Source organism: Hordeum vulgare, chromosome 6H (genome assembly GCF_904849725.1).
Source record: "Hordeum vulgare subsp. vulgare chromosome 6H, MorexV3_pseudomolecules_assembly, whole genome shotgun sequence".
Lineage (NCBI taxonomy): Eukaryota > Viridiplantae > Streptophyta > Magnoliopsida > Poales > Poaceae > Hordeum > Hordeum vulgare.
Genome location: NC_058523.1, coordinates 505699203 through 505716223, shown reverse-complemented (window position 1 = coordinate 505716223; position 17021 = coordinate 505699203). Strand labels below are relative to the sequence as shown.

The 17021-nt window shown below is 43.6% G+C and overlaps 1 protein-coding gene across 1 annotated transcript; it reads left to right on the top strand.

Moving 5' to 3' along the window:
- The first annotated feature begins 3124 nt into the window (after positions 1 to 3124).
- Positions 3125 to 5050, top strand: LOC123403651 (probable galacturonosyltransferase 9). Its single transcript, XM_045097568.1, has 2 exons — positions 3125 to 4418; positions 4517 to 5050. Exons 1-2 carry the CDS (start codon positions 3216 to 3218, stop codon positions 4793 to 4795), a joined length of 1482 nt encoding a protein of 493 aa, XP_044953503.1. The 5' UTR covers positions 3125 to 3215; the 3' UTR covers positions 4796 to 5050.
- The last annotated feature ends 11971 nt before the right edge of the window (positions 5051 to 17021 follow it).

The following is a 17021-nucleotide window of genomic DNA, read 5'->3' as shown; positions in this document are numbered from 1 at the left end:
TTAGAAGAAATTGTGTTGACTCTGCTTCAATGTTATTCTACCTTGTGCTTGTTGTTGTTATTGTTATTGTTGCCGGTTCACAACATAGAGTAAGTCGTAAGTTCTACAGCAGACTCTATACCCATCATCACCACCATGAAATTTGTTTATACCATTGGTCCACAATTGTGTTTGTCTTACTTCTCACTTTACGGATTTTCCCATGTAAATACGTGTGTCCCTTATGCATCTTATTTGTTATCATGTTTGCTTACTTGTTAGTTGAAGCTATCGTCAAATTGGGTGGGGGTATGTCATGCATATTTGGTGTGTGACTCAATCTCCGCATCACATTGTTCTTATGCAGCCAAACACATACTCCCTCCATTCCTAAATATAAGTCTTTTTAGAGGTTTCACTATTAGACTACATACGGATGTATATAGACATATTTTAAAGCATATATTCAATTATTTTGTTCCGTATGTAAACCCTTAGTGAAATCGATTAAAAGACTTATATTTAGGAACGGAGGGAGTATAACCTAAATGTATTGCATAGGTTCATACATCAAGAAAACTGAAGAAACAAAACTATGAGAAGAATAGTAGCATGCTACACCGGTCACAGAATTAAATAGAGACTAAAATAGAGAGTTTTCGTACTTAGTACATGGTCCCAAACGAGCCATAAACTCTCCGGTGATCCATGTCAATTTACATGTGTCATTCTTAATTAATCCTCTTTATTGAAACAATTATAGTAAAGACCAGGACGGTATTCGGTTACTACATGGGTAAAAAACGTGTATGAGACATATGAGGTTTCCCATTAATCTTACATAGCCATATTGACAAAAATACAACAGCAACACAGAAATCTAACCCCGATCCTGAGCTTAGATGCTCCCTGTATGAACAGTAAATTCAAATAAAATACCCAAAAAAATTAAACATAATCTATAGAAAAATACTCAGCAAAGATAAGAGACTATTGTAGGTGCTTGCAAATTTCGTGTTGATATGACATCCAAGGAGCTCGCACAAAAAAAAAGAGAGATCAAATTTGTTGCAGCTTTGGACAATTTTGGAGGTCCAGTTTCTTTTTTATAACAAGCTCCTCGAATGTAATCTTAGAACAGAAATTTTAAATACTTAAAAGAGTCTCTAATTTTTATGTGTTTTTTCTTTTTTATTTGTTTAGTATTTTTCCAAATATACTCTTCTATTGGGGGCATATGCTATCAAGCTCTAAAACGCCGCTCTCGGCAGCAACAACCCTACTCGGCAGCAACAACCCTACTAAAATCATAGGGTAGAGGGGTCTGCCTCACATCAGTCAATTGGGATATCCTTAAGTTAATGGCATTTGCTGCCTAATCTGGTCAATCACAATACCCATACCGCTGCATGATTCTCAATGGGGAGGCAACACACCGTCGACTTATACATAAGAAAACAGCTCACAACTTAAAAATTAGTCAACCCATTATAAAAGGTCTGTCTAGGACACATCTAGATGTCCTCTTAGTATTGCACATCTAACTGACTCAATCAACATATGAAAGAAAAAGTAAAAGAAAAAGAAAAAAAAACCGCATGAATCTTCACATAAAATCAATTGTATAGAACTTAGATGTGCAATATTTAAAACAACTTGTTATAAAAATAACAAAAATAAACCGAGTCTGTACTACAAACCCCTAAAATGGTGAAACCATTATTCAAAATATTGTTGCCAATTTATTCTTCGATGTTTTTCAATCTACAATTGCGTGACAAAGCAAGGGTTTCTACTCCTTTAGAGCATCTCTAGCAGTCCGGTATAACTCCGGAACTGTAAAATAACCGTTGGTTTACAGTTTTACGGCCCGAATAGAAAACGACTCCGATTTGTATTTTTTTTAGGGTACGGTAAAAAGCTCTTTCTGGCCTGAAAAACACAGTTTTCGTGCACGCTTCTACGGTGCCCTCTATAGAGAGAAAGCAGTTGACGGGAGCCCAACTGTCACGGAAACTTCTGTTTACGCTATCAACGTCCGCCATGCGCCGTCCCGGACATCGCCCTGCCCGTCCTGAGACGTCGGCCGCCCGCCCCGGCCGTTGCACCTGTCCGCGGCCGCTCGAATCCATTCAGCTAGCTAGCTAGCTAGTTCCTCTGCCCGCTTGAATCGATTGAGCGAGCGAGCTAGCTAGCTAGCTCGTGGATTGATTCAGCTAGCTACGGCGACCGCGGCTCCGTATTTGGCCGTTTGAATTGATTCTTGCCGGAAACTCAAGCAACTAAGGAGGAGCTCGCTACGGCGACGAAGGAGGAGCTCCTGGATCGATCCGGCCACGGACGAGCTAGCTTGGTGCGCTGTTCTGAATGTTGGTGAGTTTAACTTTAAGGGTTATGTTCGGTCGCAGTTCAAACCGATCCTTAAAACACGTTTTTTGCGAATTGAAAAGCTCGTTTTCAGTTCCGCGGTTTAAGGGGTCTGCTAGAGATGCTTTTAGGCTATATAACCTATGTCTCTATAGTTATTCATGTACTCCCTCCGTTCCAAAATTCTTGTCTTAGATTTGTTTTGATATGAATGTAGCTAGTCATGTTTTGGTATTTAGATACATTCATTTCTAGACAAACATAAGACAAGAATTTTGGGACGGAGGGAGTATTATCCACTGTTAATTATTTGGCACAATCAAAAGGACAGGGGCAACCATTTGGAAAACCCTGCCCACACAGCCACACTGTTAGGCAAAATTTGAACATGCACGCACCACTAGCCAAAGCAAGTGCGACCAAACCAGAGCCACTATCACTTCACAAAGAAAAAACCCAGAGCCACTAGCATTAGTGCATTGGTTTATCTTTTGTCAACTGAATACACTGGGTTGTCTTGCATCTGAAGTTGTGAACCAAGCTCGCTGACAATGGGCTCGGATTTCCAACGCACCATGTCAGTTGGGAAATGGAGGCCGTCGCCGTCCGGCGACCGTGGCCTCGCCACTCCCCTCACTGATCATTCTCCAAGAGTCAAAGTGCCACTCCACCGGGCACACTGACAAAAATTCCGGTCGCGGGACACCACGGGAAGTTGAACCCAACCCAACCAAACCCTCTACACAAAACCCCACCGGCGACGGCGTTAGGAGAAACAGCGCGCGCGCGACGATTTCCTCCTCCACTCTCCATTGCTCAACGGCGTCTGGGCGTCGACGCCATTCTGTTCTACTAGACGCAGCTAGGAAATGGCTGGCGGCCGATCGCACGCGCCGCGCCGCGCGGCGTTCGCGGCGCTGGTCACGCTCCTCTTCCTCGCCTGCGTCTTCTTCTTCTTGTCCGCGACCACCATCACCTCGGCGGCACCTAACTCCCCGGCCTCGCGCCTGGCCGCCGTCCGCCGGCACGCGGAGGACCACGCGGCCGTGCTCGCGGCGTACGCGGCCCATGCGCGCCGCCTCAGCTCCGACTCCGCCTCCCAGACGGAGTCCTTCCTGTCCACCTCCTCGCGCCTCTCCGCGCTCTCCTCCCGCCTCTCCGTCTCCACCGTGGCGCTCCTGGAGAAGGAGGCCCGCGGGCACGTCAAGCGCGCGCGCGCCCTCGCCGCGGGCGCCAAGGAGGCGTTCGACACGCAGTCCAAGATCCTCAAGCTCTCTGACACCGTCTTCGCCGTCGGGCAGCAGCTCCTCCGCGCCCGCCGCGACGGCCAGCTCAACTCCCGCATCGCCGCGGTCTCCACGCCCAAGTCCCTCCACTGCCTCGCCATGCGGCTCATGGAGTCCATCCTCGCCAACGCTTCCGCCGTCCCCGACGTCGACCCCGCCGCCTCGCCACCGGAGCTCACCGACCCGTCGCTCTACCACTACGCCATCTTCTCCGACAACATCCTCGCGGTCTCCGTCGTGGTGGCCTCCGCCGCGCGCGCCGCGTCCGAGCCCTCGCGCCACGTCTTCCACGTGGTCACCGTGCCCATGTACCTCCCGGCATTCCGTGTCTGGTTCGCGCGCAGGCCGCCGCCGCTGGGCGCGCACGTGCAGCTCCTCGCCGCCTCCGACTTCGCCTTCCTCAACGCCTCCTACTCGCCTGTGCTGAGGCAGATCGAGGCCGGAAACAGGGACGTGGCGCTGCGAGAGCTCGACTACCTGCGGTTCTACCTCCCCGAGATGTTCCCGGCGCTGCAGAGGGTGGTGCTCCTGGAGGACGACGTGGTGGTGCAGAGGGACCTGGCCGAGCTGTGGCGCGTCGACCTGGGCGGCCAGGTGAACGGCGCGCTGGACACATGCTTCGGCGGGTTCCGGCGGTACGGCAAGTACCTAAACTTCTCGGAGCCCGCCGTGCGGGAGCGGTTCAGCCCCAGCGCGTGCGCGTGGTCATACGGCGTCAACGTGTTCGACCTCCAGGCGTGGCGCCGCGACCAGTGCACCGAGCAGTTCCACCAGCTGATGGACATGGTGAGTTAGCAGTGCTCGCCCCTGAAATGGATGCTTTTTACCTGTGATTTTGAGCTAGCCTGACGTGCTCTCCATTGTTTGTTGTGTTTCCATGGCAGAACGAGAACGGGACGTTGTGGGACGCGGCCTCCGTTCTGCCGGCCGGGCTGATGACGTTCTACGGCAACACGAGGCCGCTGGACAGGTCGTGGCACGTCATGGGTCTCGGCTACAACCCGCACGTCAGGCCCGAGGACATCCGGGGAGCGGCGGTGATACACTTCAACGGGAACCTGAAGCCATGGCTCGACGTCGCGTTCAACCAGTACAAGCATCTCTGGACCAAGTACGTGGACACCGAGATGGAGTTCCTCACGCTTTGCAACTTTGGGCTCTGAATTCTGGAGAGTCCAGACGTAGCTCTGAACAGAGTTTTGGTTTCACAGTTTTGGCACTTGTAACCTAAAGATGACATGCCGAGTGGGGTGTTTTGGAGCTCGGCCTCCATGAAGATTTTTGGAAAATTCAAAATTCAAACCTTTTGATCTTATAAAAATGAAAATATTTGTACAGGTATATAAGGATGTAATGTGCACGTGTATAAAATTTCAAGATGAAATACCTTGAAATGCAATCTGCGCAAAAGAAAATAAAATCATGAACTTAGAGAATGAACTGTGCATCTACTATAAATCCCCAATTTTTCTATAGCACTCGTTTTTAACGTATTTCGCCCTGAAAATTAACATGCTTGTGCGTGATGTCTCTAAGTACATATGTATTTTCTTACAAATAATGAAATGTGCAATTTCAAATTTTGGTCATTTGAAATTCGGCCTTCATTGAAGCCGAACTCCATTGAGCATTTTCGTGACATGTGTAGATGTTCCAAAGCTTAATCAAAGGGCACACTCAATCTGTAAGAGTGTATCATCAAATATAAGATGATGAAAGTGCGTATATCTATGAATTCACATTAGTCATAAAGAATTCGCATACTTATTACAAGGTTTTATTAATTGTTTTAAAGCAAAGTACTACTTGCATGCTCCTAGGGAGGAGGTTGGAAGGAGTTAACCATCACACGCCCCGGATTATAACAACACAAAGGATTTTAATTAAAAACAAATTATGCTCCAACTTCATCGCATAACTAGAGACTATACGTGCATGCTTCGAGAATCACAAATCTTAACATAAATACTCTTACTAGACCACAATCATTCACTAGTATCCCCACATATTACCATCTTAATATCACAAAACTATTGCAGGGAATCAAACATATCATATTCAGTGATCTATAAGTGAAGAATGAGATTTCAACTCTTTCTACAAAAGACCATGCTCTAATAAATATAAGTGAAGCAAAAGAGCACTCTAAAAATAATGGTTTTCTATATGTACAGAAACAAGCATCCAACTTCAAACGATATAAATGAAGCACACAAAGCATTTTATAAAGCCATACTCAAAAGATATAAGTGAAGCGCAAAGATAATTCTATAAATCAATCATGCACTTTCCCATACTAGCATGGAACATTGCTAAAAGGAAAATAAAAGACACACGATGCTCCAAGAATTTACGCATATCATGTGAATAAAACAAAAACCAAGACATAGAGATAATTGTTGAAGAAGAAAGATGGGATGCCTTTCAAGGCATCCCCAAGCTTAGACGCTTGAGTCTCCTTAAATATTTACTTGGGGTTTCTTGGGCATCCCCAAGCTTGAACTCTTGTCTCACCTTATTCTTCTCATATCGATACATCCTCGATCTTCGAACACTTCATCCACACAGAACTTGACAAAACTTTTATTAGAAAGGTTAGTAGATGTAACATCAAATCTCATCATTTCATGCCATAACATTATTTTATAATTACAATTCAGCATCGCCTGCTGTATGATATCACTATTCTATGGCTTCGAAGTCAATGGGGCACAACAAGAACTCAAACATGAGCAGACAAAGCAACTATAACAACAATGTGAAAAACAGGACAATCTATAAAGATGCATATGAAACGTATAATTATGCAACTCAGAAAATTCTGAAACATTAGGACCTGGTAAAAAATTTGCATAAAAGTACTATATGAAAATTTCAGAATTTTTGGACGTTCCCGTAAAATAGAAAAAATCAAACACTACAACCAAAGTTTCTGTTTTTGCACAACACATATGAAACAAGCAATTTAAATATCCTAAAGGTAAATCTTGACACATTATTTTTATAATACAATGGATTTGTACAAGGGGGGTAATTATTTTTGTTGAAAAGTTGTTGTAATCAAGATTTAGAAAGTTCCATGGACATGAACAAAAGTTCAAGGACGCCCCCACTTCAACGGTGCTCATCTTTCTCACTTTCATTTTTCTTTTTGAAAAGATTTTAGATTCCGCACTTTATATTTTTGTTCTTAATTAATTTAGAAGAACACAACAGAATAAAATGACTCTCTAAAACTTTCGAGTTGTATCTCTTGGAAATATGCCCTAGAGGCAATAACAAAGTAGTTATTATGATATTTCCTTATTCCTGATAATCGTTTATTATCCATGTTGTAATTGTATTGATTGGAACTCAAATACGTGTGTGGATACATAGACAACAAAGTGTCCCTAGTAAGCCTTTACTGGACTAGCTCGTTGACCAAAGATGGCTAAGGTTTCCTAGCCATAGACATGAGTTGCAATTTGATAACGGGGTCACATCATTAAGACAATGATGTGTTGGACAAGACCCAAACCTTAAGCATAGTGTTTGATCGTATCTAGTTTACTCCTATTGCTTACTATGACACCATCATCTCCACCACGCCGCCATGTTGGTTGAGATCCCATCTACTTTTCCTTCCTCTCTTGCTAGATCAAGAAGGAGGAGACGTCATCGAGCCACATGTGTACTGAACGTGAGGTGTCATCTGTTCGACGCTGGATCGGATTGGATCGCGATTGGATCGCCAAGAGTACGACTACTTCAACCGCGTTATATACGCTTCCGCTTAGCGATCTACAAGGCTATGTAGATGCACTCCCCCTTTCATAGATGTTGATCTCCATAGATAGATCTTGGTGAGCGTAGGAATTTTTTTGTTTCCCATGCGACGTTCCACAACAGTGGTATGAGAGCTAGGTCTATGCATAAATAACATGCATGAGTAGAACACAAAGTATTTGTGGGCGTTGATGTTTAGATTGCTTACTTCTTTAGTCTTATTTTGATTCGGCGATATTGTGGGATGAAGCGGCTCGGACTAACCTTACTCGTCCACGTACGAGAGACCGGTTCCATCGACTAACATGCAACTTGTTGCATAAAGATGGCTGGCGGGTGTCTGTCTCCCCCACTTTAGTTGAATTGGATTCGATAGAGGCGGTCCTTGTAGAAGGTTAAATAACAACTTGAATATCACCGTTGTGGCTTTGCGTAGGAAAGAACAGTTCTTGCTAGTTACCCATAGAGGCCACGTAAAACATGCAACAACAAAGTAGAGGACGCCTAACTTGTTTTTGTAGGGTATGTTGTGATATGATATGGCCAAGGACATGATGAGATATATATATGATGTATGAGATGATCATGTTTTGTATAGATTATCACGACTCGCATGTCAATGAGTACGCAAACTGGTAGGAGCCATAGGGTTGTCTTTAATTATTTGTTCCTTTTCGCTTTACTTGATCGATGTGAGTTAGCAATAGTGGTAGAAGTATAGTTGACGTGACAACCTCAATGGCGACATTATGCTGGATATCATGATGATGGAGATCATGGTGTCATGCCGATGACGATGGACATCACGCCGATGCTTTGGAGATGGAGATCAAAAGAACAAGATGATGGCCATATCATGTCACTATTTTGATTTGATGTAATGTTAATCATTTTATGCATCTTATTTTGCTTAGGACGAGGTAGCATTATAAGATGATCCCTCACTAAAATTTCAAGATAAAGTTGTGTTCTCCCCATGTGTGCACCTTTGCGGAGGTTTGTCATTTCGAGGCACCACGCGATGATCGGGTACGATAGACTCTACGTTCGCGTACAACGGGTGTAAGCCAATTTTGCACATGTAAAACACTTGGGTTAAACTTGAAGAGCCTAACATGTATACACATGGCCTCGGAACACATGAGGACGAAAGGTCGAACATGACTCATATAGTAGATATGATCAACATGGAGATGTTTACCATTAAAACCACCTCATCTCACGTGATGATCGGACTTGGGTTGGTGGATTTGGATCATGTAACACTTGAACAAGCTAAGGAATGTTGAGTTGAGTGGGAGTTCTTAAGTAATATGATTAATTGAACTCATTATCATGAACATAGTCTAAGTTCTATTTTCAAAGTATGTTATAGAACAATAGCTCGTACTATAGCTCCCCCGTATTTTCGATACCTTCCTAGAGAAAACTAAGTTGAAAGATGATAGTAGCAATTATGTGGACGGGGTCCGTAAACCGAGGATTGTCCTCATTGCTACACATAAGACTTATGTCCTTGATGCACCGCTCGATGAGCCACCCCCTCGTCATATGTGGATGTTGTGAACATCTGACAAACACATTTTTGATGACTACTTGATAGTTCAGTGCGTCATGCTTTACGACTTTGAATTAAGGCTTCAAAGACGTTTTGAACGTCACGGAGCATATGAGATGTTCCAAGAACTGAAATTCGGGTTTCAGGCTCATGTCCGTGTTGAGAGGTAGGAGACATGTCTGTATACAAGATTCTTTGTCTAAAAGATGAAGGAGAACATCTCAATCGATGAGCATGTGCTCAGATTGTCTCGGTGCTACAATCACGTGTATCAAGTGGGAGTTGATCTTCCAGATAAGATATTGATTGACATAGTTCTCCAAATTACTTCCACCAAGCTACTGGAGCTTCATGATGAACTATAACATGCCAGGGATGGAGATGATGGTCCCTGAGCTATTTGCATGTTTTACACTGCGAAGGTAGAAATCGAGAAGGAGCATCAAGTGTTGATGGTTAGTAAAACCACTAGTTTCAAGAAGGGCAGGGGCAAGAAGGGGAACTTCGAGAATGGCAAGACAGTTATCGCTTCAATGAAGAAACCCAAGTTTGAACCCAAATCTGAGACTGAGTGCTTCTTTTGTGAGGGAACGGTCACTGAAAGCAAAACTGCCCCAGATACTTGGCAGATAAGAAGGCTGGCAATGTCAACAAAAGTATATTTGGTATACATGTTATTGAGGTGTGCCTTACTAGTGCTAATTGTAGCCGTTGGGTATTTGATACTGGTTCAGTTACTAATATTAGTAACTCGAAGCAGGAGTTGCGGAATAAACAAAGACTAGCAAAGGGTGAGGTGTCGATGTGTGTCGGAAGTGTTTCCAAGGTTGATGTGATCACCATTGCACGCTCCATATACCTTCGGGATTAGTGATAAACCTAAATAAATGTTATTGGTGTCTGCGTTAAGCATGAACATTATATTGATTTTTTTTATTGCGAGACGATTATTTATGTAAGTTACAAAATAATGGGTTATTCTATTTACATGAATAATATCTTATATGATCATGCACCCAAGATGAATCGTTTATCGAATCTCGATCGTAGTGATACACATGTTCATAGCATTGATGCCAAAAGATGCAAAGTTGGTAATGATAGTACCACTTACTTGTGGCACTTCCGCTTAGGTCATATTGGCGTAAAACGCATGAAGAGACTCCGTGTTGATGGATCTTTAGGCTCACTCAATTTTGAATCGCTTGAGACATGCAAGCCATGCCTATTGGTGTAAACGCATGAAGAAACTCCATGCTGATGTCTTTGGACTCACTCGATTTTTGAATCGCTTGAGACATGCAAACCATGCCACATGGGCAAGATGACTGAAGACCTCGTTTTCCAATGAGATGGAATGGACAAGTGACTTATTGGAAATAATACATTTTGATGTATGCAGTCCAATGAGTGTTGAAGCACGCAGTGGATATCATTGTTTTCTTACTTCATAGATGATTTGAGTAGATACAGGTATATATACTTGATGTATCACAAGTCTAAAATGTTGAAAAGTTCAAGCAATTTCACAGTGAAGTTGAGGATCATCATGACAAGAGGATAACATGTCTACGATGTGATCGTGGAGGTGAATATTTGAGTTACAAGTTTGGTATACATTTAAGACAATGTGGAAAATGTTTTCACAACTCATGCAACCTGGAACACCATAGCGTGATGGTGTGTCCGTACGTCATAGTCGTGCCCTATTGGATATGGTGTGTGATGACCCACAAGTATAGGGGATCTATCGTAGTCCTTTCGATAAGTAAGAGTGTCGAACCCAACGAGGAGCAGAAGGATCTGACAAGTGGTTTTTAGCAAGATAATATCTGCACGCACTGAAATTATCAGTAACAAGTAGTTGTGTGGTGAGATGATTCGTAGAAAGTAGCAAGTAACAAAAGTAACAACGGTGTAGCAAAGTGGCCCAATCCCTTTTTTAGCAAGGGACAAGCCTGGAAAAAGTCTTATAGGAGGAAAAACGCTCCCGAGGACACACGAGAATTTCTGTCATGCTAGTTCTCATCATGTTCATATGATTCGCGTTCGTTATTTTGATAGTTTGATATGTGGGTGGACCGGCGCTTGGGGTACTGCCCTTACTTGGACAAGCATCCCACTTATGATTAAACCCTCTCGCAAGCATCCGCAACTACGAAAGAAGAATTAAGACAAAGTCTAACCATAGCATTAAACTAGTGGATCCAAATTAGCCCCTTACGAAGCAACACATAAACTAGGGTTTAAGCTTCTATCACTCTAGCAACCCATCATCTACTTACTACTTCCCAATGCCTTCCTCTAGGCCCAAATAGTGGTGAAGTGTTATGTAGTCTACGTTCACATAACACCACTAGAGGAAAAACAACATACAACACATATCAAACAAATACCAAATTCACATGACTATTATTAGCATGACTTATCCCATGTCCTCAGGAACAAAAGTAACTACTCACAAAGCATAATCATATTCATGACCAGAGAGGTAATGAGTAGCATCAAGGATCTGAACATAAACTCTTCCACCAAGTAATCCAACTAGCATCAACTACAAGGACTAATTAACACTACTAGCAACCTTACAAGTACCAATCGGAGTCGCGAGACGGAGATTGGTTACTAGTGATGAACTAGGGTTTGGAGATGAGATGGTGCTGATGAAGATGTTGATGGTGATGAGTCCCCTCCGATGAGAGGAGTGTTGGTGATGACGATGGCGACAATTTCCCCCTCCGGGAGGGAAGTTTCCCCGGCAGGATCGTCGTGCCGGAGCTCTAGATTGGTTCTGCTCAAGTTCCGCCTCGTGGCGGCGGCGGCTCCTCCCGAAAGCTCTCTTCTAATTTTTTTCTGTAACGAAACCCTTCATATAGCAAAAGATGAGCGCCGGAGGGGCAACAGGGGGCCCACAAGCCCCCCAGGCCCGGCCAGGGGGGTAGGCCGGGCCTGGCAGGCTTGTGGCCTCCTGGTGGCGCCCCTCTGGTACTTCTTCCACCCAGTATTTTTCATAAAATCCAAAATAATTCCCCGTTGATTTTCACAGCTTTTGGAGTTGCGTAGAATAGGTATCTCAAACTTGCTCCTTTTTCAGGCCAGAATTCCAGCTGACGGCGTTCTCCCTCTTCATGTAAACCTTGCAAAATAAGAGAGAAAAGGCATAAGTATTGTACCGTGAAGTTTAATAACAGCCCAAAAAGCGGTAAATAGCAACATGAAAGCATGATGCGAAATGGACGTATCAACTCCTCCAAGCTTAGACCTCGCTTGTCCTTAACCGAAAGCCTAGATCAATAAACATGACCACATGTTTAGGGAGAGAGGTGTCGATAAAACAAGATACGAACATGCAGGCATCATGATCATGATTAGAACATCAATACCAACATATAATCTCTCATGCTAAAGTGACAATTCCTTCACAAAGTAAAGTATGGATCAAGAACCTTACCGAGAAGTAACAACCGATAGCCTTTAGTCATTAAAGCAATTGCAATTTATCACAACATCATAAAGAGTCAAATAAGAGCTTGTAAATAAAATTCACATACTCAATCATCTTTTCGTCCTCTACAATTGCTACAACTCACGTGGTACTCATGAGATCAAAGTTTTAGCTGGACACAGAGAAAGATAGGGGATTATAGTTTTGCCTCCCAACTGCTTCCTCAAGGGTAATGTCAACAATAATAATTCATGAATGCTTATCTCCAAGTTGACATATGAATATAGATCTTTCCCTAGCATATGACGTTAGCCAAGATAAAGGCGAAACAAGGAATTGGTGAAGATCACCATGACTCTTTCAAGGGCAAAGAGTAAAGGTACAAGATAGGCCCTTCGCAGAGGGAAGCAGAGGTTGTCATGCGCTTTTGAGGTTTGGATGTGTGTCCTCTTAGTGCGGAGGAACGACACTTTATATTGCCTCCTATGATAAAGAACTTTATTATGCAGTCTTTTGCTTTTATGTCTTCCTCATCACAGGTTCGTACAAAGCTTATTTTCCACACACTAATAGATCATACATATTAGGGAGCAATTTTTATTGCTTGCACCGATGACAACTTACTTGAGGGATCTTATTCAATCCATAGGTAGGTATGGTTGACTCTCATGGCAAAACTAGGTTGAAGGTTTGTGGATGCACAAGTAGTATCTCTACTCGGTGCGGGAGTTTTGGCTAATATGAGGTGGAAGCAATCGTCACATGCTAAGGGATCTTTAATCATATAACATTGTCGGAACCAAGCAATCACAATTCATTATGTTGTCTTCCTTGTCCAACATCTACTACTAAGCATGTAATAGTTTAGTGAGTGTTCACAATCATAGATGGTGTCAAGGATGATATATTTATATGTGAACCTCTCCTTCTTTATCACTTCCTATTAATTTCAACAATGACCAAGGTCTACGTTTGTCTACCCTCAACAAGTTTCAATCATCATTCTTTTATATGTGAAGCCATCACTTCCCATAAGATCACTACATGATCTTTCATGCTTTTGTTCTTTCTCAATCTTTTGATCAGGGCAAGAGGAAGAGCCCTTCAACTAAGACACTCTTTATTATATGGCTCACGAGCTCGAATACATCGGGGGTGACACATAGCAAAACTCAAGCCTAAAACACTAAGACTTTTATTCTACTAGAGAAAGAGAAAACTGAAAAGGAACAAACTAAAACAAAGGTAAAGGCAAAAGATGTGATGGTGATACGATACCGGGGCAACTCCCCCAAGCTTGGCACAAGCCAAGGGGATTGCCCATACCCATGCTCAGTTGTCTTCCTTTGGAGGTGATGGTGGTGGAGTTGTTGAAACAAGGGTTTGATCCTCCGTCTTCCAAGGCATAGGTGCTCCATCATGGAAAGATGAACGAGTCTCCGGAATCCTTAAATCTGCAGCCAACCGTATTGATTTAAATATATACTCATACTCACAGTTTTGGTTCTGCAGGTCATAGATCTGGGCTTGGAGGTGATCAATCCTGTCGTAGAGCCTGAGAGGCGCTTCCCAATATCATTGGCATCAATCTTGTGCTTGTTGGTGAACTCCGTGATCATCATGTGGTTGGCGTTGAGTCCACGCTCCACCATCCCTTGGCACTTGAAGACCTGTTGCTCCATTGCTTCGAGCCTCGCCTCCACGCTTCCGGTCTTCTTGGATCCCTCAACATCACGAATGTGCAACATCCCCTCACGCATCTCAATAGATTGAGGGTGTTGAAGCACTCCCACGAAGTAGGGATTGATGACCTTCTCGAAGATCTTGTCCTTCTGAGCTTTTGGGGACGTCATAGCGATCAAGATCTGCAGCAGAAACAAGCTCGAAACGAAAACAGAGGAAATCTGCGTGATACAGAGGTCAGACCTTTCGGGAGAATATATAATGATTTTTTCTACACCAGAAGGAGTACTTGATACGTCTCAAACGTATCTATAATTTTTGATGGTTTCATGCTGTTATCTTGTCAACTTTGGATGTTTTATATACCTTTTATATCTTTTTTGGGACTAACTTATTTATTCAGTGCCAAGTGCCAGTTCCTGTTTTTTCTGTGTTTTTGACTCTTTTCAGATATGATTTTGGAACGGAGTCCAAACGGAATAAAATCCCCGAAATAATTTTTTCCAGAACAGAAGAAGATCGGGGGACTTGAGGGCCAAGGCACGAGCGCCACACGGGGCCCACAAGCCCTGTAGCCGCCACGAGGGGGCGGCGGCTACCAGGCTTGTGGCCCCCCTGGAGCTCCCCTGCCCTAGATCTTTCGCCTATAAATTCCCTAAAATCCTAGAAAAAATCAGGGCATCCACGAAAACACTTTTCCGCCACCGCAAGCTTCCGTTTCCGCGAGATATCATCTGGAGACCCTTCCCGGTGCCCTGCCGGAGGGGACTTTGGAGTTGGAGGGCTTCTACATCAACATCATCGCCTCTCCAATGACCCGTGAGTAGTCCACTTCAGACCTACGGGTCCGTAGTTAGTAGCTAGATGGCTTCTTCTCTCTCTTGGATCTTCAATACAAAGTTCTCCATGATCTTCATGGAGATCTATCCGATGTAATCCTCTTTGGTGGTGTGTTTCTCGAGATCCAATGAATTGTGGATTTGTGATCAGATTATCTATGAATTATATTTGAGTCTTTGCTGATTTCTTATATGCATGATTTGATATCCTTGTAAGTCTCTCCGAGTCTTGGGTTTTGTTTGGCCAACTAGATCTATGATTCTTGCAATGGGAGAAGTGCTTGGTTTTGGGTTCATACCGTGTGGTGACCTTTCCCAGTGACAGAAGGGGCAGCAAGGCACGCATCGTGTTGTTGACATCAAGGGTAACAAGATGGGCTTTTATCATAGATATGAGATTGTCCATCTACATCATGTCATCTTGCTTAAGACGTTACTCTGTTCTTATGAACTTAATACACTAGATGCATGCTGGATAGCGGTCGACGTGTGGAGTAATAGTAGTAGATGCAGAAAGTATCGGTCTACTTGTTTTGGACGTGATGCCTATAGATATAATCATTGCCATAGATAACGTCACGACTTTGAGCGGTTCTATCAATTGCTCGACAGTAATTCGTTCACCCACCGTCTACTTGCTTTCATGAGAGAAGCCACTAGTGAACACTACGGCCCACGGGTCTATTCATAACTATCGTCTCCACTTTCACTTTTACTTTGCTTTGTTTACTTTTTGCTTTCAGTTCTCACTTTGCAAACAATCTATAAGGGATTCACAACCCCTTCATAGCGTTGGGTGCAAGCTCTTTGTGTTTGTGCAGGTACTTGTGACTCGACACGATTCTCCCACTGGATCGATACCTTGGTTCTCAAACTGAGGGAAATACTTACCGCCGCTGTGCTACATCACCCTTTCGTCTTCAAGGGAACACCAACGCAAGGCTCCAAGGCCGCGGGGAAATCCTTTGCATATTTGCCAAGGAAGTCCCTAAAGGCGTAGCCCGTAGCACCAGGATTCCTGGCGCCGATGTCAGGGAAGGTCTGTTGTCACAGTAGTAGTACTCCGCACAAAAACGGAGTCCGACAGGCGCACGAGGTGGCCACAAGCCACCCAGGCCCGACCAGGGGGGTAGGCCGGGCCTAGCAGGCTTGTCGCCTCCTCGTGCACTTTTCGGACTACTTTAAATTTTTCTATTTTTTCAAATATTCCAAAACGGAGGAAAATTGCTACGGGAAAAGTTTTGGAGTCGGTTTACTTACCGAATCACATACCTTTTCGTTTTCGGACTCTGAAATAGGCTGATAAATATCCCTTATGTACTCCTCCAGAGTTATGGTATTGATAATATTGCTTTCATCATTTATGACAGTACCTGAGATGTAATGCTTGATTCTCTGCCCATTTACAACTCTCGGGCAATTACCTTCCGTGTTGTTGATCTTGATAGCACCGGAACGATATACTTCCTCAACAATATAGGGACCTTCCCATTTAGTGAGAAGCTTGCCTGCAAAGAATCTTAAACGAGAATTATATAGCAAGACATAATCACCTACATTGAACTCACGCTTTTGTATCCTCTTATCATGCCACCTCTTAACCTTTTCTTTGAACAACTTGGCATTTTCATATGCCTGAGTCTCCATTCATGAAGCGAGCTAATGTCAAATAACCTCTTCTCACCAGCAAGTTTGAAATCAAAGTTGAGCTCTTTGATTGCCCAATAAGCTTTATGCTCTAGCTCAAGAGGTAGATGACATGCTTCACCGTACACCATTTTGTACGGAGACATGCCCATGGGATTCTTATAGGCCGTTCTATAAGCCCACAGTGCATCATCGAGCTTCTTAGACCAATTCTTTCTAGACCTATTGACAATATTTTGCAGAATTAGTTTAATCTCTCTATTGCTTAGCTCTACTTGACCACTGGACTGAGGGTGATAGGGAGACGCAATTCTATGGTTGACATCGTACTTAGCAAGCGTTTTACGGAAAGCACCATGAATGAAATGTGAACCACCGTCGGTCATTAGATATCTAGGGACTCCAAATCTAGGGAAGATAACTTCCTTAAGCATCCTGATAGAGGTGTT

Coding starts and splice junctions, on each gene's coding strand:
- LOC123403651 (XM_045097568.1), top strand. CDS start 3,216: ATGGCTGGCGGCCGATCGCACGCGCCGCGCCGCGCGGCGTTCGCGGCG. Junction 4,419..4,516: donor TCCACCAGCTGATGGACATG/GTGAGTTAGCAG, acceptor TTTCCATGGCAG/AACGAGAACGGGACGTTGTG.